This window comes from Enhydra lutris, unplaced genomic scaffold (assembly GCF_002288905.1).
Source record: "Enhydra lutris kenyoni isolate GAN:26980312 unplaced genomic scaffold, ASM228890v2 scaffoldscaffold13, whole genome shotgun sequence".
Classification (NCBI taxonomy): domain Eukaryota; kingdom Metazoa; phylum Chordata; class Mammalia; order Carnivora; family Mustelidae; genus Enhydra; species Enhydra lutris.
The window spans coordinates 54,235,776-54,247,350 of NW_019154097.1; the positions used below are offsets into that span (position 1 = coordinate 54,235,776).

Consider the following 11,575-nt stretch of genomic DNA (forward strand, 5'->3'; position numbering starts at 1 on the left):
TTGCCGTTCTCAGGAAACACCTTGCCCTCGATAATGAGCCCATCCATCTGTCAGGGGAGTGGCCTCCGTGAGCCCTGGTCCCCACCCTGTGCCGGTGACTCTACACCCTTCACGCCACATAACTCAGCCCATCTTTCACACGGTTGTGGGGTGACTTCAGATCCCCCCGCTACTTAGTGGCTGGCACTCTTCTGTAAAGCAGTTTTCCTCATCAGCTGGTCAGGGGGGCGCAGCTCCACGGTCTTCCAAAAAGACAGGCTAAAAGCTTTGCTGTTTTAAGTACTAAGTGAGCACTGATTTCTGAGCCAGGGATGGGGGGCCAGTGGGCTTCTGCCCCCGCTCTCTCTCAGGGGAGGGAGCACTGCTGCTTTTAAGATCAATGCGTCATTTTTCTCTTCACGTTCATCGTGTCTCATACTTGATCTGTGGGAGCACTCGGGCCTGGCTCTGGTGCCTTTGGTCTTGCTGGCACACCCTTATTTTCTGCACAAGAGGGTGTCCCAAGCTCCCCGTCCTCCTCAGCCCAGACCTGGGTGGTGCTCGCTGCTTCTGAGCCGCTTGACTGTCTGTGCAGCTTTTCCCCTCACCTTTCACCCTTCTCCCCATTGGGCCTTTGCTTCACTAAGACAAATTAAGATTGGCTCAGTTGGCTGAGTGGCTGACTCTTGATTTCAGCTCAGAGCATGGTCTCAGGGTCCTGGGATCGAGCCCCGCCATCAGGCTCCTCGCTCAGCAGGGAGTCCGCTTGTGATTCTCTCCCTCTGCCCTTCGGCTCGCTCATGCTCGCTCTCTCAAATTAAGTAATTAAACTCTCTAATTAAATTATTTTATTTTATTTTAAAGATTTTATTTATTTACTTGACAGTGAGAGAAAGAGCAGCAGACAGAGAGGGAGAAGCAGGCTTCCCACTGAGCAGGGAGCCCGATGCGGGGCTCAACCCCAGGACCCTGAGCTGAAGGCAGACACTTAACCAACTGAGCCACCCAGGCATCCTAATTAATTAATTTTAAAAAGACAAAACATGCAGTGCTCTAAGAGCAGTGCCCTAGCTGACTGCTCCCCATGCCCTGGGCAGGCCTAGCCACCCACACCAGCTCCCACTGCTGGCCCCTCCGGGAGCTGGGCACAGCTGCCTTCTTGACTCACGAGTTGAGTCCTTCCTTCAGGGTTCTGCGTTAAAACAACTCAGGAAAATCAAATGCACATACCTACATCTGAGAATAAAGCATTTGAAAGGCCACTTGTTTGGACCTCGGGGTCCTGGGACCTCAGTCCAGGGTCCTCTTGGTCTGCACAACTCAGACTCCCCTCGGGGTACAGGGGTGTCTGCAGCTGTGAGGAGGAAGCCCAGGACCCGCCCGAGCCCACCTGGCCAGTGCTTTGAGGCGAGCCGCAGGCTGCCCTCAACAGGGCCAGCGGCCGGCCGCAGTCCAACATGCCTCCTCCTCTCAGGGTCCATTTCCGTGGGCAACACGGCTTTTCCTTCTCTCTCAAGTCACAGCACATTTCCATTCCTGCACTTCCGCTCTTTCCAGGCTTCCTGTTGGACTTCCTCATCCTGCAGCGCACCCCACATCCTCGCTGGCACTGTCCTCGTCTGCGCGGTCTTCGCCAGTCTTGATTGTTACTGTGATTAAACGTTCATCCACTCCATTCATTCATTCATTCACTGTACATCCCGCTGGTCCTCATACTCCATGTTTCCTTAATCTGTCGAGGGACATTCTCTCTTCTATAAAGGCGGGGGCCATGCATTCTGATCGACATCGTCGATGTCATAGAGCTGGCGGGTGTATGTTTCAGGAACTATGGCCCTTGTCCCCAAAACACGTGCGTCATCCTGGGGTTTCCACACCAGAAGGACTCAGGCTTCACTGTTCAGCCATGGGTGTGGCTGAATTTTGTTTTCTCCAGTCCCTGGGTGTTTCTGAGGATGGGTCAGATTTAGGAGCCAGTGACCTGACCTGTGAAGGGTGGGGTCCCCCTCGTAGCTTCTCCAGCAGGCGGGGGCTCAGCCACTGTGTGACCATCCAGAGTGGACCCCCATGTCGGGACAGCTGTGGCTGGGGGAAGGGGCTTCCTCACGTGGGGCTGAAGACAAGTGCCCACGGTGGTACTCGTGGGTCATGTCTCCTGGAAAGCTGCCGCAGGTTGGCTGAGAGGTGTGGGCGCCAGCAACGAGGCTCGTCTTTAACTGTGGCTCGCCCGGAGAAGCCTGGCCATCTGGTTATAGCTGCTGGCTCCCGCCGCACTGTCTACCAGGCAGGGGAGAACAGGAACCCCAGAGCCCTCCACAGACTCTCAGTGAGGGGTGCGCCCTAGTACCCCAGCTCTGCTTTCCATCTGTGGAGACGGTGGCAGGGCCAGGATGAGAACACGAATGCCATATTGTGAAAAATTCATCCTCGTGTTAATTCATAATCTGTCTCTTTATTTCAGAAAAAAAAGGCTGTTCTGACTGAGGTAAGTGAGGTTTATGTCACCTGTTTCCAATACGTATTCTTTTTTTTTTTTAAAGATTTTATTTATGTATTTATTTGACAGAGATCACAAGTAGGCAGAGAGTCAGGCAGAGAGAGGGGGGAAGCAGGCTCCCTGCGGAGCAGAGAGCTGGATGTGGGGCTCGATCCCAGGACCCTGAGATCGTGACCTGAGCCAAAGGCACAAGCTTTAACCCACTGAGCCACCCAGGTGTCCCTCCAATACATATTCTTACACTAGAGCGAGGTCACGGTGGGATGTGTCGACACCTTGTTTTTGTGAAACCCACCAGACCGGGTGACCCCAGTGCCCGATGACTATTTGGATAACTTTCCACGTTCAGAGTCATTCGATCACTCAGTGATGTTTCAACACACCTTTCTCGGTCATCAGTTTGGGTCCAGTGACCTTGCGGGCCCTCGGGACTCAGAAAGGTGTGGAGACAGGTCCCTGCAGGCCAGGATGGCAAGGCTTGCGTTAGGGCTCTCAGGAAGGCCTGGACCCCGGTCTGGGGGACGTGCAGGCTCCCAGGCTAAGAGGGAAGGGCTGCCGGCAGAAGACGGTATACACAGGAGTGCAACTTGCCTGGGAGGAGAGCAGGTCTGGTGAGCAGCAGAACGCGTTGTGATGGGTGCTGGGACCCGATGGAGTCTCCAGCCATCTGGACTGCATGGGGACCCACAAGGCCCCTTGCCGCGCTGCCGTGCCCTCCCTCAGCCTGTTCCCCAGGCAGCCTCCAGCGCGGCATGTTTTCAGTGTTAAGTAACACCCACCACTGCTCATGACTCGCTCCCAGACTTGGAACAAGAGCCAAAGCTATTGCCTAAAGATCCTCCATGCCACACACCCTGGCTGCCCACCCCCACCCCTCAGCCCTGCTCATTCTCCTCTAGCCAGTCTGGAGGCTTCTTTGGGACTCCTTGGAAATACCAAGCTTACTCCTGCCACAGGGCCTTTGTACTGGCTGCTCTCTCTGCCTAGATGGCTCTTCCTCCAGACACCTGCATGCCTGGCCCCACCCCCTCCGCTTTACACAGGAAATGTTCCGTCCTCAGAGACCCTCTCTCTGAATACCCCGTGCCAGCCATCACTCCAGCCCCGGGTCCTGCTTTATTTCTCTTTGTAGCTTTTATCCATCCTTGATGTTTTGATATTTTGCTTGTTTTAAATTGCCTGTCTCCTGTTGCAATTTATGTAAGTCCCACTTCTGTTCTTAAACTGCTGTATCCACGGTTCCTAGATGGTGCCTGCCACATGGTCAGCATTCAGCAAATATTTGTGGGATGAGTGGGTGAGTGGGTGAGCTGGGGACTCCTTGAAGGATCGTGTAGCGTCTTTCCCAGCCAGCCAGCCAGCTGGCATGCACCGTTGTGTTCTGCTGCTGGTCCCCCGAGGTCCCCCCAGGCCTTCATGTCCTCACCTCCTCAGGCAAGGCGATGACAGGACCCCTGTGTGGGGAGGCAGCTGGGCTGGGCTTCTGCCAGATTCTGGTGGCTATGACGACAGCAGCCATCACCCCAGCTTGTGTCGCCTATAGCGAGCCCTTGCCCCAGGTTGTCGTGGGCAGCGAGCCCCCCGGGTCTGTCTACACATGTACCTGATTGTTCGAATTTGCCCGAACGAGGGTTCTCTCTCCACGCTTTGTTGGGCCCCTTTCTGAACCCCACGTTGAGAACGTCTCCTTCACCCTGCTTCCTGTAACAACAAAGTGATGGTGTTCCTCCTAGTGACCGAGATTCTGGAAGGTCATGCCCTCTGGACACATGACGCATCAGGCCCCCATGTGCTCATGTGGCACTCCCCTGAGATGCGAAAAAAGCTCGACCCCTTTGTCACGCTGTGACATGTCCAGCCAGGGCTGCCCCCAGAGTCCAGAACACTGATCTCGGGACTTAACAGAGCATCCAGATAGAAACCACTTACAATTAAGGTCAGGGTAGATAATTCCTTGGCAACAGTCTGAGACCCCGTCTGCCCCGCTTGGTTTTGGAAGATGTGTATGGAAATCACGTGGCATGGGATTGACTGCCCAACATGGAAACATACCGAATGTAAAATATGGACGAATACTGGCCGCTAAACGGAACGGCATTTAATGGAGGACTCGGTTTACTGTGGGAGGGGACTCGGGTGCCTCTGTCTGCGGGTGGTGGGGGTGGCTCTTCCTGCAGGAGGCGCTGGCGGGTGGCATAGTGAGAGACTAGTTTTCTCCGCTGGTAGAGTTTCTCCCTCAAGACCCTGTCCTCTGCACAGGGGAGTTAACCTCTCTTTCCCTCCCTCCCTCATTCCCGCCAGGCGGCTACGGTGCTCCAGGCAGCTTTCAGGGGACACCTAGCGCGGGTGAAGCTACTGTCAAGCCAGACTCGTGCTTCAGAATCCCCTGGCCCGCCCAGCTCGCCCAGCCAGGTAACCCTGGGGGGCCAGACGCAGCAGGGGCGCTACCTGCCCTCTCTCCATGTCCCGTCTCGTGGCCCATCAGCTGGGGCAGCACAGCATTGCAGTGTGCGTGTCCTCCCTGGCGCCTTGCTGTCGTGGGGACCACGTGGGGCCCGGCGGCGGAGCCCGTGGTGCAGGCGCCGGATGGATTTAACTCTGGGAGCCACATTACTTGGAGGTGCTCACGCACTAGGCAGCATGCCCAGCTCACAGTAAAGATGGAAGCATTAAGATAAGCATTTTCTAGATCCGTCCCTCCTCTGCAAAAATGGCCAGACACTCATTTTAAGAATCTCTTAGAGTCTGAGCGTCAGGAGGCTCCCTGGAATGGGGCTGTGTTCACCTGACTCTCTGGGGGCTGGGCGGGGGCCCTGCCACACCCGGGAGGTGGGCAGAGGCTCCCAAAGGGCTCTCTTCCCCACTGTCGTGTCCCCCCAGGACCCTCTGCCACCACATGTTCCAAGCCCCGCCATCCAGGCCGAGGATGACCCAGGGCAGGAAGAGGCCATTACCACCATCCAGTCTGTCCTCCGGGCACACCTGGCACGTGTCGGGTACAGGTAAATCCAACTGTCAGGCCACCACTGTCCTGTGTCCCTGGGATACAGTGCAGGAAGGTGCCTGATGACAAGGGCAGCCCAGAGTGCACCCGCGCGGGGTATGGCAGCCAGGACCTTGGCGAGTCACCAAGCGCAAATGCCTGTGCAGAGTCCCTCCCGCACTTGCAGGTGGGGTAGCCCCCCAGTTCTGGCCCTCGGAGGGGCCTTCCTGGAACGGTTCCTCATGCCGGCGGAAAACCAGCAGAAGGGCTTACACACCATGTGGTTCTGGTCCCCACCGTCTATAGGGTGGCTCGCTTGTCCTAACACGCCACCCTTTGAAAAAAAAAAAAAGTGATGCGCCCCCAGCATTCAGGGGGACGTGGATGTTGTCAGGCCCCTCGCACAGCAGCTCATACTCGCTCTCACCTGCTGGGGCCACAGACACAGAGACTCAGACCCCATCCAGGTCGACTCCGCCAGAGTGGGATCTGCACTGAGGCGAGGGGCGTGTCTCCAGGGGTGGAGGGGCCGTGTAAGGGCAGGCGGCTCAGGCTTCCGCTGTTTCGCAGTCCACACATCACTTTTCAGTCTCTGCTACCTCTCTGCCAGAGGAGAGCGGTGGAGGCAGACTCTCACGGTCCCGGTTCTGGACAAGCTGGGACGGCCGGGGCATGGCACAGGTCAGGGTCCCTCCCAGTGCCACCAGCCCTGGCCAGGCCAGGGAGAGCCGCACAGCCGGTGGCCATGTCCAGGGAGATGGCAGTGGGCACGAGAGACTGGGAGAGGAAGGTGTCTGAGGTCTGACCGTGGTGTGTGCCCGAGAGTCTGATAGAGGGTACCCCCTGTGTCCCTTGCGGCCCACCTGTGCCGGGTCTGCTGCCCTCTGGTTCCTCCTTGAGTCCCGCCAGGCACCCAGGCTATGGGGGCAGTCTGTGAAGTCCAAGCGGCCAGTCTCTCTCTTTTTTCCAGTGCCTCCAGCCCGAGAACCGCTGCAGCGGCTTCTAGGAGGAGGAGTCCCACTCTGGCCAGCCCCTGCCAGCTGCCGGCTGTGCCCTGCCCTGCTTCTCCTGGTAATTTCATTTCATTTTGAGTTTCCACACGAGGGGTGGCTGGGGCACTCTGAGCTCTGAGCAAGGAGTGGCCACTGCCCTGGGGTGTGCGGGCATGCATGGGGGCCTGACCCCCATCCATGGAGCGAGGCCATCGGCAGGGAGATGCCTCCACCGAGCCTCCCACACACGACTTCGTCCCCCATCCCTCGGGCTACAGGGAAAGGGGAGCCCATGGGAGGCAGCTCGCGGGCCAGTCATGGCGGCATCCAGGCAGCTACGGGCCAGGAAGTTGGAGCCTCATGGCTTGTATGTCTCTGGCTTTTGTTCTTGGCTCTACTGCAGCCGTGTGGTTTCCTTCCCTAGGGCCAGTGCTTTTCCTGTGTGTTGGTTTTGAGTGAACCTTTGTTGGTATTTGCTTTCCCACCCCATTATGGTAGAAAACAGTGCAGAAATCTCAGGACTTGGCAGGGGTGCCGGACGCCAGCTGTGAGGCCCAGTCCCTGCTCTGCCCGGAGGCTGATGTGGGGTCCCAGGCAGGGCCCTAGGTCATCCCGAGTGAGGTGGAGACCCGCCCGAGGTCACCAGAGCATTTCTCGGGCCCCCGCGAGTCCGACAGCCCCTTATGCTGGCTGGGAAACTCCCTCCATGCTGCTCGCTCGCCCTCTTGGTACCGCTGCTAGAGATGATCAGGGAGGTCGTGTTGTGAGCTTTTGATGCTGCCCTTGGACCCAGAAATACATCTTGAGGTCTCGGGTGTGAGGGTGCCACACAGTCACCATGCGCTGCTCATGGGGAGGGTTATGTCCTGAGCTTCTCGGTTGCACAGATGGAATCCGGAAAGGACAGGTGCTGGTGGGGAGCGGAGCTTCATTTCAGGACAAACTACAACAGGAAGTAGATTTCTGAGCCAAAGCCCTTTGGGGTGGAGAGACAGGTGGAGGTGGCGAGCCCTGTCCACGTCCGCTGCCAGCTCCGTGCAGGGCGGGCGCCTGGAGTGTGCGCGTTGTTTCAGGTCAGGAGGACAGCGACATGAGCAGTGGGGAGATCGTGGAGGGGCCGGCGGCTGAGGACGAGGCACCAGGGCCGTGGGGGCCAGGGAAGCCAGCAGCCCTGCCGCCCTGCTCTGGTGAGTGGGGGAGGCCATGGCTGGGGGTGGGGGGCCTGGCCAGCCCGTCCCTTCTGGGGCTGGGTCCTGGAGGATCTTCTGCATGAGCTGAGAGTTCGATGCCCTGTCTGACCTGAAGGTCCCCACTCCCTGTCTAGCCTGTCAGAGTTTGCGACCTGTGACGTTGGTGTTTGCTTCACAAGCTTCACGTATAAAGTTCAAGGAGCGAACATGAGCAGCTCCGGGGGAAGCAGGGGGGACACAGGTGTGCAGGGAGGACGTGCAGGTGTGCAGGGAGGATGCACAGGTGTGCAGGGAGGACGTGCAGGTGTGCAGAGAGGACATGCAGGTGTGCAGGGAGGACGCACAGTTGTGCAGGGAGGACGCACAGGTGTGCAGAGAGGACGTGCAGGTGTGCAGGGAGGACACAGGTGTGCAGGGAGGATGTGCAGGTGTGCGGGGAGGACGCACAGGTGTGCAGGGAGGACGTGCAGGTGAGCAGGGAGGACACAGGTGTGCAGGGAGGATGTGCAGGTGTGCGGGGAGGACGCACAGGTGTGCGGGGAGGACGCACAGGTGTGCAGGGAGGACGTGCAGGTGAGCAGGGAGGACACAGGCATTCAGGGAGGACGTGCAGGTGAGCAGGGAGGACACGAGGTGCAGGTGAGCAGAGCCCGCGGAGCCTGAGGGGCTGTCATCTAGAACCTCCGGGCTCCCCAAAGCTCACGTTGTCCTGCAGAAACCAGCTTCATGCTGATTTTGCCCAACCCCACGTTTGGTGACTGTCATCACGTAAGCAACCTCTTCCTCCTGCTGAGCATGTGTCATCTTCAAGGGGCAGCCGCGTCCCCTTGCCCAGAGGTTGCCGCAAAGCCGCGAGCGAACTCAGTGCTCTTGGTTGCCCCCGGGGCGGCCTGCAGGGCAAGTGGGGCCAGCCCATGTGTGTTCCAACAGTGCCAGCGTTTGTAGAGGAAAAAACTGAAGATAAGCTTGAAAACAGGTGTTTTAGTGTCCTGAGGCTCTCCTTTAATAGTTCCCTCAGAAGTCCCAGAGGACAGCTGACCAGTCCCATGACTGCCAGCAGCTGTGTTGTGTCCTGCCCTCCTTAGCGCAGTCAGCGCCCGGCCGCCCTGTGACTGCCATGTCCCCAAGCAGTCTGAGTGCGGCCTTTCCTGTGACCAGGCGCCCCCCTGCCTCCCCCACTCCCTCCCTCACCACTGAGCCCACACCCAGGGTGCGGGTGGACTGAGGATTGGGGAAGTCAGCTGTGCTGAAGAAAGCGGGGTGTGGGGGTGTCTGTTGGGAAGCTCACGGCGTTCCCTGGGCATCCCCTGGTCCTGCCTGCCTCCCCCGCCTGGAGGCCTGAGTCTCAAGGAAGGTGGCTCTGACCCATTCTGGTGGCCGCCGGCCCCGGCTGCCCGCAGGTCACAGCCCCACCCAGCCCCAGAATCGGAGCACCGCCCGCGCCCCTTGCTCCCCGCAGGCCAGCCCTCACCTGTTGCAGGTGTTGGCCTTTTGGAGATGGCCAGCATGTTCAGAGCTGGGCTTGGCAGCCGAGGTGGCTCTGTGGCGGCTGAGACACAGTTCTGAAGGTCTGTCCCACCCTGAGCCGCTGGGGTGACAGCCTCCTCTGCTTCCTTGCAGGGCCGCCCTCTCCCTCAGGACCACGACCCCAGCCCCGGCCCCAGCCCCAGCCCACGGAGCCTCTGCCTGCAGATGACAGCAGCTCGGATGACTCAGATGAGATTGTCGTGGCTCCTGTGCTGCCCACGAGGAAGGCCACCGCCCCACCGTAGGCCCCAGCCCTGGGTCCTCGCGCGGTGCAGGCTCCGCCGGGGAGCTCAGGGTTTTGAGGACGAGGTGCGCTCCAGAGGACATAGTGACCAGAATTGGAAAGTGATTTATCCCGTTAGGCAAGAACTACCTAGTCCACAGCTCAGCACTCTCTTGGGCTTTTCTCTTCGGTGTGGTTTTGCCGCCTGTGTGGTTGTTTGTGTAGGAATCCTGAAGCCTTTGCTTCATGTCTGGGCTGGTTTTCAGGGTCAGCCGGATAGACATGTGTGTCCGGGATGGGGGCAGCCACGAGCCGGGCAAACACACGCTCCGGGTGGCGGCTTCCTGGCTGCCGTTGGCCTTGAGCTGGGAAGAGCGGCTCTGTGTGGAGCCGCCCGGCAGTACCTCCTTCTGCCTGCCAGCATCTTCTCCGACACCACGTGCCCCGACCTCCACCCAGTAAGTAGGTCAGGCTGGACATGCCGGGGCCATGCCTTCCGGAAGAGAGGGACGTGACCGGCCTGTGCATGGCAGGCTCTCCCCACCCCCATGACGGGACATGAAGACGTCAGGGCCCCAAGATAGGCTTGGGCTCCTCGGGCTGCTCCTTCCTGTGCCTCTCCACACAGACCCTCATCTGCCATCGTCCCCACCTCCCCGGGGCGCTGTCCCCATGAGCTGCTATGCCCAGGAGGGAGTCTGGTGGAATTTTGAGACTTGCAGGGGGGCCGGCTGTCCCCATGGCCCAAGGAAGGGGCAGCGGGGAGCCCGCGAGCCCTTGCCGCGTATGCATCCCAGCTCCACGGCCCGGCCTCTGCCGCACAAAGCTCACTCAGAAGCTGAGTCTTGCCCGTTGTTTGCGAGATCAGCCCTTGCTGATGGTGACATGGAGAGCCTCTGGCTTGGGTGGCATTTCAAGAGTCTCTAGAGCCCCATGTCCCCGAGGTCAGGTGTCTGACGTTAGAAATCTCGCTCTTGCTGGGACCGAGGGTGGCCCCTGGAGCCCTTCTGAGGTCGCCCCTGGAGGAGCATGATGGTCTCCTTGGGGAACCTCAGGCCATCCTCCCCATGGTCAGGAAGCTTCCAGCTCCCGCACCAGCTAGGCATGTGGCGGGGGACACTCTGCATCGCCATCCCCCGGTGGGAGGGGTCTCCTCAGGTAGGTTCCGTTCCCACAGCGGGTCGAGAAAAATTCAGCTGGAACACTTGATTGTTTAGCTTTTCTTCTTTGTTTGGTCATGGGCTGTTGCCTCGTCTATTCTTTTCTCTTTTTCTCCCACTGGACTGATTGGTAACTTGACTGAATCTTGCTGGCCCTGGCTTGTGGCGTCTGTGGGGTGCACTCCCCAGGGACTGGACCACCCTTGCGGGGAGCAGGCTCAGAGCTCAGGGGCCGGTCGAGCACCGGGGGTGATGAAGGTGGGGCCCGCGGCCATTCGTTCCCAGGACGCAGCTCCCACCCCTCATGCAAACAACGGCCTTCCTGCCCACTCTTCGCTCTGAGGAGCCGTGGCCTCAGGGGCTTAGGTGAAGGGGACATCCCTGCCTCGGGTCCAGAGAACCAGGCCCGCTTGGGAGAAGGGCAGGGGCGGCTGCGCGCGGCGTTCGGGCTGGCCTGTGTGCCATGACCAGAGGGGCCTGGCCGGCAGGCGGGGCTGAGAAGACAAGGTCAGCCCCTGTACTTGGGGTTTTCCAAGGAAATACCACAGAGAACTGTGAATGTGTACACTTGTCTATGCACTTGGGTGCAACGCTGTTGATCTATTAAAAACCAACAGTCTCAAAGCTGCCTCGGTCACTGATGTGCCTCCGGGCCGTGACTGGAGCTGATGTCCACCACACACAGCCTCTGCGGGGTGGCCTGCCCCACGGCTCTGTCACCCCGCAGGTCCCGTGGAGAACCCCGGGCACCGGCGCGCTTGCAGGGCCTGGGTGTGGGGCTGGGGCTCCACGGCTGCAGAGGGGCCCTGAGGAACTGCGGCTGCTGTGTCACTCACCCCGGGGCCAGTCCCCGCTGAGGCCCACGAGACAGAGGGGAAGGGGATTCAGCCAGAAAGCCCTGAGCACCCCAGAGACACAGGTCACTGCCCTTCTGGGGGGAGGCCCGGGGGCATGCATGGCTCACTTTACCCTGGTTGTCATGGCACCTGTACGTCAGCCGGGACCCCCAGCAGCAGAACCATTT

The 11,575-nt window shown here is 59.4% G+C and overlaps 1 protein-coding gene across 1 annotated transcript in view; it reads left to right on the forward strand.

The window, feature by feature from the left end:
- Nucleotides 1-11,169, forward strand: part of LOC111145792 (IQ motif containing E) — a 66,234-nt gene extending 55,065 nt beyond the window's left edge. Inside the window, exon 23 of the mRNA XM_022501009.1 lies at nucleotides 9,262-11,169. Within this exon, the coding sequence (XP_022356717.1) occupies nucleotides 9,262-9,413 (152 nt within the window). The 3' untranslated portion in view covers nucleotides 9,414-11,169. The remainder of the gene's footprint in view (nucleotides 1-9,261) is intronic.
- The last annotated feature ends 406 nt before the right edge of the window (nucleotides 11,170-11,575 follow it).